At 36.6% G+C, this 12,705-nt stretch overlaps 1 protein-coding gene across 2 annotated transcripts in view; it reads right to left on the bottom strand.

The window, feature by feature from the left end:
• The window catches only part of slc66a2.2.L (solute carrier family 66 member 2, gene 2 L homeolog), a 57,035-nt gene that overhangs the window by 32,010 nt on the left and 12,320 nt on the right, over positions 1-12,705 (bottom strand). The window contains exons 2-3 of one of the 2 annotated variants that reach the window (XM_041590193.1): positions 4,569-4,621; positions 1,268-1,505 (exon numbers count right to left, since the gene is read on the bottom strand). In XM_041590193.1, the coding sequence (XP_041446127.1) occupies positions 1,268-1,461 (194 nt within the window). In that variant the 5' untranslated portion in view covers positions 1,462-1,505; positions 4,569-4,621. Of the gene's footprint in view, positions 1-1,267; positions 1,506-4,568; positions 4,682-12,705 lie in introns of those variants that run through there. The other variant, XM_018257962.2, reaches the window with a different exon arrangement.

Here is a 12,705-nt window from a genome sequence, read left to right on the forward strand (position 1 = left end):
GAAAACTGTGCAGAAGGAGATTGCACTCGAAATTACACTTTGCTCACTGCTTCTTGGTAAGTGAATGTGCCCTAAGATTTTTAAGATGGTTATTGAAATATACAAGAGCTACATCATAAAATGTATGCACCTTCTTCCAAATAGGGGGTTCTTGGGCAAACTGAATGAAGAATTAATGCACAGTCTATTAATTATAGGGAGAACACAAACTCACTTTGCTCATGCAAAACAACCTGTCTGGGGATACACTTATGGGGGGTTATGTACTAAAAGGCACTAGGTTTGCCTAGGAGCACTAACCCATATCAATCAACAGGTAGCATTTACTTTTAATCCGGTTTAAAAGCAGGCATTTTATTGGTTGCTATGGGTTACTGCTTCTGGGCAAACCTTGTGCCTTTTATTACAAATGGGGGTATGTGTTTTGCAAAAGCTTCCTTTAATAAAGCATATTGTTTTCTTTATATACCATTTGTCACAGTTCATTCAATTCCAAATTTTGTGTATGTATCCCAGCTCACCTGCTTTTGTCCCAATTGAACATGAAGGTCCAGACTGGCAATCTGTGGGTTCTAGCAAATGCCAGAGGGGCTGCGGTAAGTTGCCATAGACTATTTAGTGGGCTGCTGGGGCCTGGGGGACTGTTTGGGCCTCTGTGTACTTGAAATGCCAGGGCCTATTTTGAATCCCAGTCCAGACATGCGTATGATTTAAAAACAAAAATTTTAGCAAAACTTGTTTATAATGTAGAAAAATGCCAGAGGTTTGCAATGATTTTGAACTTTCAAACAATAGTATTGCAAACAATTTCAGAGAGAGATCGGTTTTTAACAGCAGCCCCATTGGGAAATGTTTGTTAATTCATGTTTATTGCAATGTAGCACTGCTGACATTAGAGGGCACCTTCTATAACAACAGATAATATTCTAGGCACTATGGTGGAGACAGACATGTGGATCTAGAAACCTTACATACTGTGATACTGTGAATGCAATGCATTTTGAATGCTTTTCAAATCCATATTATCTATAGCAGGTAAAAATACTGTATTAAATGCATCATGGGAGTCAACCTATAAAAATAAGGTTAAGAATTCTTGATCTACAGTACATTTTGAAGCTGCTCTTTTTCTATTATTGTCTAGGGTCTGAAAATAAATAAATACAAAATAAAGTTGTATAAGGAAGTTTCAATTTTGACCCAAACGTCAAAAAAAAATTCTTTAGTGTTTCCATACAGTATTTTAATCACATTTCTTTTCACTTACCAAAAAAAGATCCTGAGAATATTAGCCACCAGCAAGACCAAACATACCCAAGTAGAAAATCCATCAGGGTTGGAAGTCCTTTTAATCTCTTGATATTGTGGGATATATGGCACCACACCACCAAATACAATGAGAGAGGAAAAAATCCATGAAAACAATGGCCAAGAATCATCAGCAACCTCAGCCTGTTCCATCTTGGATCAATATTCCAAAGCCTTTTTCAACTTCTTTTGTTGCCCTGGAAAAGTGATTGCAGCAACTGTGAGTTCATTGTTTATTGGGCACAATTTATCATAATTACTTTAATTTGTGAAGTCTAATTTGAAAAGACTGTGTTGTGTTTAAAATCCATTATTATTTATTGATAGCTACACTTGCAATTAGTGATTTGTCTCTGTGCTGACATCCGGTTTAATACTGGATCTGGAAGTAAATAAAAGACATTCATTTGGCTTAAGACTAAATTAAATTCCAATGAAACATGACTGGAGACAAAAAAATGCAGATCATTACCGGCATTAGACATTTTCTGAAAATTCCCTTTTTGCTCATCACATTGTCATAATCCATTTTTCCCCAACCCGAGAATGGCATGAGCGGAAATAGAAGATCTTGACTATGTACAGCATAATAATTAATGCCACCATAAAGTAGTGTATTACACTTGTATTTGTATAATAGGACTTGGTGTCATCCTGCATTGTACTGGACAGTGCACAAAGACGCATGTCTTGCTTGGTAATCAAATAATTCACATTTTAAAAAATGATGTTCTTTTTCTCTGTAATAATAAAACAGCATATTGTATTTGATCCCAGTTAAGATATAACATATCCTTAATAGAGGCAAAATAAGCCTATTAAATGTTTAAATAATTTTTTTAGTAGACTTAAAGGGATGTTCACCTTCCAAACCTTTTTTCAGTTCAGTTGTTTTCAGATTTTCCCCCAGAAATAAATATTTTTTTTCAATTACTTTCCATTATTTATTTTTTACTGTTTTTTCAAAATCTAAGTTTAAAGTTTACTGTCCCTGTCTCTGTTGTTTGAGTCTGGCAGCTCAGTAATTCAGGCGCAGACTGATACAATTTTGCATCATTTAGTTGATATATTTCTCAACAGCATATCTGGAGTATTGGCAACTATTGTATCAATTCTAACAGCTGCCTGTAATGAAACCCAGAGATTCTGCTCAGCAGGGACAAAGATAAGAAATGTATCAACTAAATGTATCAATTTAGAACTGTTTACAGGGTCGGCGACGCCCCCTCCCAGAGCTGCTTTAGAAGGTGCAAAATGACAATTTAAACTTCAATATTAGAAAAAAAGGTGACACATAAAAAATAGAAAGTATTGGAAAAAGTCGTTATTTCTGCTGATCTATCTAAAAAACAACTAGTTGTTTGAAGGTGAACAACCCCTTTAAGGTGTGGAGATCCAAATTAGCTTAATCGGAAAACCCCATGTCCCAAGCATTCTGGATAACAGGTCCCATACCTGTATTACCAAAAGAATCCAGATACCTGATATGCAGCATCTCATTCTGAAACAAAGGTTATTAATATGAAGGTGACCCAGCTGCTATAACAGCCTCTTCTCTTGTGGCACCTCTGTGTTAGAACATTGTTGGGTGGGATTTTCTTCCATTGGCCATAAGAGAATAAGTAAGTTTGGGCAATCAGCCCTGGTTCTCTTTTGGTGTTCCAATTCAGCCCCCAGGTGTTCTCTTTGGGTTGGGTTGCTGGGTTCTATGTGGGCCAGTCAAATAGTTTTCTGGAAAATTACTGACCTTCCTCAAACAGCTGCTACAAAGCAGAAGACATGGAATTCTCAAGAATGTCACTATATAATGTAGCACTGGAACCAGGGACCATAACCCAAATAATGATAAACAGGCCCAGACCATTATTTCTCCTCCACCAAATTCACAGTTGGCAAATTTTAAAGCAGGTAGTACACCTATCCAGACTATCAGAGGGTGCAGTGAATGCTATTCAGCTCCCCAGAGGATGCATTTCTACTGCCCCATAGTCCAATGGCAGGAACCTTTACAACTCTTCATTGATGAAGTTAGCCTTATGTGCAGTCATTGTTGGCGCTAACCCAATAAAAGCCCTGCACTCCCTACATATAGTTCTAGTGCTGAAGTTGCTTTGGCACTGTGTCTCAACAGATGACATGTGACTTTAGAAGTGAAATCTGGACACTTTTGATAATTCGTTGTATATTTCTAGTCTACATTTTTTTAAGTACATAAGCAAAGGGAATAAAGATATGGTGTATTGCTACATTCTGCAAAAAACAGTATACCGACAGGAAGTGTTATTAACAAACTCTTTATTTCTATGGGTGAAACAGAGCATTATAAAGTACTCAGATCCCTCCTTGAAACAAGTTCTGACACATTTATACAGGAGGGAAGGGAAGGGCTGCAAGCGAGAGCTTCCTGATTAGCTTGTGAAAATAAACCAACTCTCTGTGTCCCTGTAGCCTTGCATTGCAGCACTCAGAGTGTAACACACGGTGCTTTTAGGAGAGTTTCCCAGCTGTGAAGTGATGTGTTGTAGTCTCTGAATGGTGATACAAGAACACTAGATTGCTCTGTTGAGGAATTTGTTCTGTACCTTTTCTATACATAACATTTGTGATCACTATGTTTTATCACCCAGTGCCCTTTATCTGTATTTTACATACCACGTGTTTATTTCTTAGGCATATGGAAACTTTCACAAATGATATTCCAGTTAGAGGAAAGTTCAAACAGTGACATACTGTAGTAAAACAACAATTTTCCCCTTCTGTTAAAAGCTAACACGTTATCAGATACTACACGTCCCAGCAGCTAGGGCAGTCATGGCATGCTGGTTACCGTATATCTATAACAGGCTAACAGTAGATTCTTTGTTTAAAATGTAAGCACTATATGTTTTGCCTTACTTAGCTTAAAACTTCAGTTTTTGGATAAAAGCGTAGGTATTCTCTGCAGTTTTTCAATAAATATTCAAGAGTCGAGTGTATTTAGTCACTACTAAGAGTGGCCCTTGCATGAAAGTAATACCCCTGCTTTTATTAAAATACAAAATGCTATTAAACTAGAAAGTATTCAAAATAAAATGCCATTTATCTCTTGGCAGGCAGTAAGTTCACAGGTAATCAGAAGCTTTTACTAAATGTTTGGTCCATACAAACAAAAAATGCAGGTACGACAGTTAGCCTTCCATCCTGTGCTTGTATATTAAGGATATCTTGCTACAGAACATGCACTGGGGAACCCATTCTACTCACATGGGGCAGATACTCACCAGGGCTGATAGCTCACGGGTGCAGGGGATGCAGTTTTCAGGCTGATCTGGGGCTGAAAAAGAGGAGGAGACCGGGCTGCAAATGTAAACAGCTGTCTGTAGAACTTCCTGCTTAGGATGGAATTACAGACTAGCAACTTAGCAGCTCAGATCTGAAGCATAAGAAAGCAATAGAGCACAGACACCTAGGGATGCCACAAAGGTACTATTCACTATGATGCTGCACATGCGGAATGCAGATTGTATGGGAAGGCATCTGTTCTAGCTACTGCAGACGAATGTACATAGTTTCCATTAGAAATGCTAATTATAATAACTTTTAAACAAGAAAAAAAACAACATATTTCCAGACTCCTTTCTCTGAAGCAGTGTTTGAGGGGTTGTTATAAAATGGCCAATTCTAAGCAACCTGTCAATTGGCGTTCATTTTTTATAGTTTTTGAATTATTTGCCTTCTTCTACTTTCCAGCTTTCAAATGGGGGTCACTGACCCATTCTAAAAAACAAATGCTCTGTAAGGCTACACATTTATTGTTATTGCTACTTTTTAACTACTCATCTTTCTGTTCAGGTCCTCTCCTATTCATATCCCAGGCTCTTATTCAAATCAATGCATGGCTGCTGGAGTAATTTGGACCCTAGCAATCAGATGACTGAAATTGCAAACTGGAGAACTTCTGAATACAAATCTAAATAACTCAAAAACAACAAACAATAAAAAAATAAAAACTCTCACTCTCTACATCATACTAAAGGTTAATTTAAAGGATCAGTTCCGTGTAAAAATAAAAACTGGGTAAATAGAGAGACTGTTCAAAATAATCAATGCTTCTAAAATAGTTAGTTTGCCAAAAAGGAGGGACTGGATGTCTAACAGAACAAAACAGAACACAATTTCCAGCTTTTCAGTTCTCTAACTGAGACTATACGGGAGGGGGGCGCATGGGACAAAACTGTTCAGTGAGTTTGCAATTGATCACTAGCATGCAGGTGAGATTCAAAAGCAACAGTTATGGCCCCCCATCCATTCACTGATTGGTTACTGCCTGGTAACCAGTTAGTGGAAACCAAGAGAGCTGAAAAGCAGGAAGTAGTGTTCTGGCTGTTATGTTAGACATCCAATCACTCCATATAACAGGCTAACAGTAGATTATTTGTTTAAATGCAAGCAATATATGTTTTGCCTTACTTAGTTTAAAACTTTTTTGGATAAAAGCGTAGGTTTTTCTTTTTCTCTGTATTGTCTGTAGTTTTTCTATAAATATTCAAGAGTCGGGTGTATTTAGTCACTGCTATACTTTCATGCAAGAGTGGCCCTTGCATGAAAGTAATACCCCCGCTTTTATTAAAATACAAAATGCTCGGAGTTCCACGACCTGTATAAAAACACTCGGCTTTCAGCCTCGTGTTTTTATATGATCATGAAACTCCTCGGTAACTTATAATATCCTTATATTTTACAGTGGGGGGTATTTTATTCACTATATATACCCCCCACTGTATGGTTTATAAATGGATGAACTGGTTCAAATGCTGTTGAGCAGGTTTGGATTGGGATTTCAAGTACACAGAGACCCAAACAGCCACCTACCAGCCTACTATATAGTGACTGTCTATAACATCTCACAGCAGCCCCACTGGCATTTGCTAGAATCTACAGATTGCCAGTCCGGGCCTGCTGTTAAATCAAGGTACATAATTTTTTCGGTAGCCCTACAAACAATCCATACCAAGTTTGAATTTTACTACTGCATTCATTTTTAGATCAAGCAGGTTGTCTTTGTTCGGATCTGCTGTCTTAGAACATGATTTACTATTTCTAATATTTTCTGCTTTTCAATTTCAGACTGTTAAATCCTTAATGTATCCAAATACTTTAATACATGCCCTCACTTCTAGCTAGGGAAATAAAGCTCTTTAGTTTTTTTTTCTCCTGATTTTATAAGTGAGCTTAAAAGTTTTATTCTGTCTCGAAGTTCTCTTTGATATATCACCTTCTTTCATGAAGGGGCACCTGTCACTCTATTATGTAACAGAGAAGACAATGCTTCACAAAACATGACTGTGATTGACAAACTGCTCAGCTTTTTTGTTTTTGTAATTTTAAAGCTTTCGGTAATAAGAACATTTCATTAAACAGTGTCAAAGCATATAGTGTCAAGCATATGGAGTGTTAGATATTTTATGCTGCTTTCAAATAATTGTCCTATAGCTTAAAGGAGAACTAAACCCTAAAAATGAATAGGGCTAAAAATGCAATATTTTATATACTGAACTTATTGCACCAGGCTTAAGTTTCAGCTTCTCAACAGCAGCAATGATCCAGGACTTCAAACTTGTCACAGGGGGTCACCATCTTGGAAAGTGTCTGCAACACTCACATGGTCAGTGGGCTCTGAGCAGCTGTTGAGAAGCTAAGATTAGGGGTTGTCTCAGAAAATGAGGTTGGCCTGTCATTTAAGATGATGCTACAGGGCTGATTATTAAATTCTGATGCTAGTTGCACTGGTTTCTATATTGCCATGTAGTAATTATCTGTATTAATTACTAATCAGCCTTATATTGTGACATTTCTATTCTATGTGTACTGTATATTTTGAGCTGGTCCCTAAGATCAGTAAGTAACAGCAGCACAGAGCATGTGCAGTGAATCAGCAGAAGATAAGGGCATACTGGGGCATCTTTGGAGATTCTTAAGAGATCTTCCCTGCTAAAGGGCTTTGGTTGTCTGGGGCTGGCACAGAAGCCCAAAACATAATGTACAACATTTCTAGCTACTTTTTTAGTTTAACTTTCCTTGTCCTTTAAAGGGGTTGTTCACCTTTGTATGAACTGTTAGTATGATGTAGAGAGTGATATTCTGAGACAATTTGCAATTGGTTTAAATTTTGTATTACCGTATTTGTAGTTTTGAGTTATTTAGTTTTTTTATTCAGCAGCTCCCCAGCTGCAGTTTCAGCAATCTGGTTGCTAGGTTCCAAATTATGTCCAAAAAAGTTCCAAGGTTTTGAATAGGTTCACACTCCTTGGCCGGCTTTACACTTGTATCCCTTCAAGTCCAACCTGAAATATCTAAAAACAAAGCAAGTGCCAAAAGGCACAGGAGAAAACATGCCAAAAGCACAGGAGAAAACAAAGAAATATATAGGATAATATTGTTAAGTATATGACACCCCGTATAGTGCTCTATGAGGTTTATTAAGTACACCGCATATGTATTAGACCCCTTAGAGTTACAACACCACCATTAGAGAAGAGAAAAGAAATGGGATTAACTTCCTTTAGTATAATCTTGTATTTTTTGCAGATGGGTACTCACAAACGTGTTATTTTATAACTTGCACATAGAATTGTTAACCCAAAAAATTGCAACTTCCTCTCTGGTGCCGGCTGTGGAGTAATATGTAGCCGCAATAGTGTAAACATTTTTTATTCCTTATTAAAAAGATTTTTAAAAATACACTCACATGGTATCCAAAGTGTAAAACATATTTATATGGATGTTCCCTTCGAGCTCCCCTTTTGTAATATAACCTGACAGCATGCTTGATTTGCAAATGTAATCTGCTTTGCAACATCTTTTCCTCGTGCTTTGTCGGTTGGGCATTCTTTATGCCTCTGAGGAAGTCGCAGACGAAACACGTAAGGCAAAGTGACGTCACAGGTAGTGATGGGCGAATTTGCGTTGTTTCGCCGAAAAATTTGTGAATTTCTCAAAACGGCGAAAAATTCGGCGTACATTTTTTGATGCCGGCATACGTTTTTTGGCGAATTTTCGCCAGCTAATTTTCACACCCGTTTCGTGAATTTATTCGCAGGTAGCGAATCGTGCAAATTTGTGGAGAATTCTCACCTGGCATATAAATTCGCCCATCACTAGTCACATGAGAGCACCCAACCGACGAAGCACGAGGAAAAGTTATCTTAAATCTGAACAACCCCTTTAACCACTGAAAGTATTTTTGCGCTACACAAGTCATATTTCTGTACCTTAATATCTTTATTATGATTTTAGTTATGTAATATACAGAGCTGTACACATGGCTATTTGGCCACAATAAGTCTCTGCCCCGTAGAGCTCACAATAAGGACAGAGAAATGACACAGAAGTCACATTTAGGATTTGAACAACAAATATACAACTTTTTCAGTTTTTCAGGGTTTTTTTGTGCTTTTTAAATTTGATTTTTGTTGTGGAGTAGAATGTAAAGTGTGTTGAGAAGTGAGCAGAAAAAAAAGGCAATAGTTTAAATGATATGATTAAAGGTCTGCAAGAAATGGACTAAAAAGAAAAACAAATAAAAAAATAAAAATGACTAGTTTCAGACCGGGATGGGTTGGACCTACCAGAGACCAAACCACAACATGAATTCTTTCAGTTAGGCTTGGCCCATATTGGCACAAATAACAATGGCTTTCTTACCGTGGAAAGCATTTATATATCCATAGATATGCTATTGCCACTATTTCATCAATAATTCATGTCAAGTTTATAGTGTTGCGGAGTATGTTTAAAAAGGCATTTTAAATCTATGTTCCATGTTTTGAATTTTCAGCCATATTATTAAATGTAAGAATAATAGAAAAAAATATAACCTTTTTATGTGTCATATATACTGAAGTAGTCTGAACAACTTTACAACTGGTCGTTATTCTTTTACTGTTTGTGAATTCTTTTTTACTGTGCTTGCCATGGGTCACTGACCTTAACAATCAGAAACTTTATAGGTTTATGGTTAGAAAGAGGCTAAATCAACAGGGAAAGAATTTACAAATAATAAAAGAATAAAGACCTGTTGTAAAGTTGCTCAGACTTAGAAATTTTTTGATCTTTAAAAGTGGATATATATTCAAAACAGAGATTATAGATTGAGCATTTGACATACTGTACTAGAGAAAATCTCTAGTTTCTCTACATTCAGAATCCCCTGCTATGTACTGTATGAAGGGCAGTGCAGCAGCACACAGTATGCACAGACAACATTATAGACACAGTTTAATATCCTAAAGTCCATATAGTCCATTTAATATTGTACTTTACTTAGACCAAGACAGACTGTAGCTGCAATGGTTTACTGAACAACAATGAGTATATATTAGAGCAGTTATTGAAGTGTAATGTATATTTATTCTTGTTGTTATTGCTATAAAGCACCAACCTATTCCGCAGAGCTGTAATAACTGGGTGTATACACTAAAAATACAAGGTATAAATTAAGAGCTCCAGTTAAACTAGGAGGGTTAAATCTTCCTAACTTTAGAGCTTTTAATTTATCAGCCCTCACTAGATACTGTATTGAGTGGATCTCTCAAGGCAATAAATTTACAAACCCTGACATCGAGATCTTTCAAGAACCCTTCTTTGATATTTTATCTGTTTTACATAGCAAATGGGGAAATGTTCCTTGTGACTTTAAAAGGAATCCTCTTTATCGTGATTCTATTTTTGTGTGGAAACATTTATTCTCTCAACATGGGTATAGTTATACAGAAACCCCTTTCATGCCAGCAAAGCTCTTACTTAAACCCTCAGATTATCAAAAGTCTGATTCCTTTCTATTTTCTGCTAAGAGAAATGTACTAGTCTTAGTTAAAGACTTATTTGATCCACATAAGAAAACTTTATTGTCTTGGTCAAAACTCAAAAATGAGTACAAGCTTAATGAATCTGATAGATATTATTACTTAGCTTGTCAATGCGGTCTTTCTCTACTGCATGATAAAAACTATTTGATTTTAGCTGACCACAAGCTAGCAGATGATTTGGCAGAATTTTTGGAACTTCCCTGTTTGATTTCAATTAACTCTTTATCTAAAAAATGTTGGAATATTTATGGTACAGACTCACATCAATTATCTAAATCGTCCATTAAATGGACTGAGTTTTTACAATGTCAAGTGTCTCCCTCAGATTTGGTGAAATCTATTAATACTTATAATAAATTAATTTTGGCAGAGAGTTGGAGAATACAACACTTTAAGCTTATTCATTTAGGATATGGGAAAATGTTTGCTAAAAGTACCTCTAATAGTCCTATATCATTTTGTCCTAAATGTGACGAGACTAATGTGTCAATTTTTCATTATTTATGGTCCTGTCCAAAAATTAACCTTTTTTGGAGGGAAGTTACTAATTTTTTGAATTCTAGACTGAAGATAAAAATTAAACTATCTCCGTGTATTGCTTTACTGCATCTAGATATTAATATGCTTTCTGCAAATCCTAAGTCAAATATTATCTCCCATGAGAGTAAATTATTGACTTCCTTTTTTCTAGCTGCTTCTAGGAAAGCTTTATTTAATTTCTGGTTACAAAAGGAACCCCCCTCATTATCGGACATCATCTCTTATATGAATCAGCTTAGTTGGCAAGAAGCCTTAATAACTAAAACTAAAGGAAGTATTTCCAAAGATTCTTTTAGGCTAGTTTGGTCTCCTTATTTTGAAATCTGTAACTCCAATACTGGCGATCAAATAATGCGCTTTCTTCAATAGTTAGATGACCTATCTGACACTCCAGATGATAAATGGGCTTTTTCTTTCTTTTATTACTTGTGCATCCACTGGCTTAGTTAATTTTTAGTTTGTTTTTTGTTATTTTTCATGAATGATATAGTTTTGATACTATCATGCCATTGTCTCCTTTGCAACATATTTTCTTCATCTGCATAACATTTGTTGTCATTTTGATTTCATTTGTTTAATATGAAAATCAAATAAAATATTTTAAACTACAAAAATACAAGGTACAGGTAAGAGATCCGTTAATTGAAAACCCATTATCCAGAAAGCTCAGAATTACGGAAAGATGTGTTATCCGGAAAACCCCAAGTCCTGAGCATTCTGGTTAACCCATCGCTGTACATACAAAAAAACAATAACTTTTACATGAGGCAAAGAGGGCCCTGTCCAAAATGTATATGTAAAGTACTCATTCAATAAATATCCTTTCCACGCAACTCTAGGGCTTCTCTAAAGTGATAATCCACCCCTCTTCCAAAATAAATGGGGTGATTTTTCTTATTCAAGAAAAACAAGCAAGCTGAATTTTATTGAAAGCAGAAAGACTGCTGTAGTCCATATCATTCGCCATTCAATCAGTCAACAAAGAACGCATTTGTGTCACCAACTTTAGTTCCCTAACTGAAGGTTAAAGCCTCTCATTTTTGGTTTAAGGCAGTGTTATGTGTATAACATGAGGCATGTGAACACCTTCTGTTTCAAGAAAGCTCTAAGTGCATGTCTTGAATTGGAGAAGGGCTCTTTTATTCATTCTCACCCTAACCAATATGTTTTTTTTTGTATGCTGCTTTCTTAGCCCTATCCTCTTTGGAATCTATGTTCCAATATCTTGTACTGAGATCTAAGATGATCAAAATAAAGTGTCTATCTTTAGGGAGGCTATGTGATTAGTGAAATATATGTTTACATTTTTCCATTTATGAACCCATACAAACATGTCTACTCATTGTAAGGCTCTGTTGGGATTTGAGCCAGGGACCTTTGGGTTTCTGGCTCCATGTCAAAATATTAAAGAAACTGGTGCACAATGCCCATAATTATACCATTATTAAACAGAAAAAAAGTATAAAAAAATAATGAATGAAGGGAGAAAAATACCCACAGTTCACCCCAGCCCATGGGTGCAAAAATCCACAACAGCAAGAAGTTGTGAGTTTTCTCCAAAAGTAAAGACCAAAGTTAAGATAAAAAATTAAAATAATTTATTGGGACATACAGATGACAGCCTTACACATTTGGTAGGTCGGGGTCAGCCAACCAGGGCTATATAAACCCCCAATCAGGGCTATAAGGCTAGCCCTACTCACTGCCAGTGTCTGAGCATTGGCCTTACCTGAGCACTCCTCCTTGCCTTGTCTTCTCTTACCTTGCCTTGCCTCATATAGTTTCTACCCTGTTTCTACCCTACACTCTTCTGGTTCTTGCTTCTAGTCTCTCCTTGCTCCAGTCCTCCCTCTCCAGTCATCCGGCTCATCCCCATCCTGACCTGGTTCTTTAACCTGTTCCTGACTTTGCTGCTTCACCATCTTGCTCCCGTCCTGTCTCTGATCCAGCCCTACTCTCTTTTCCTGCACCATCCCCCTCCTGTCCTGTCTCTGACCTAGTCCTTATCTCT

The sequence above is a fragment of the Xenopus laevis genome, chromosome 4L, assembly GCF_017654675.1.
Source record: "Xenopus laevis strain J_2021 chromosome 4L, Xenopus_laevis_v10.1, whole genome shotgun sequence".
Classification (NCBI taxonomy): Eukaryota; Metazoa; Chordata; class Amphibia; order Anura; family Pipidae; genus Xenopus; species Xenopus laevis.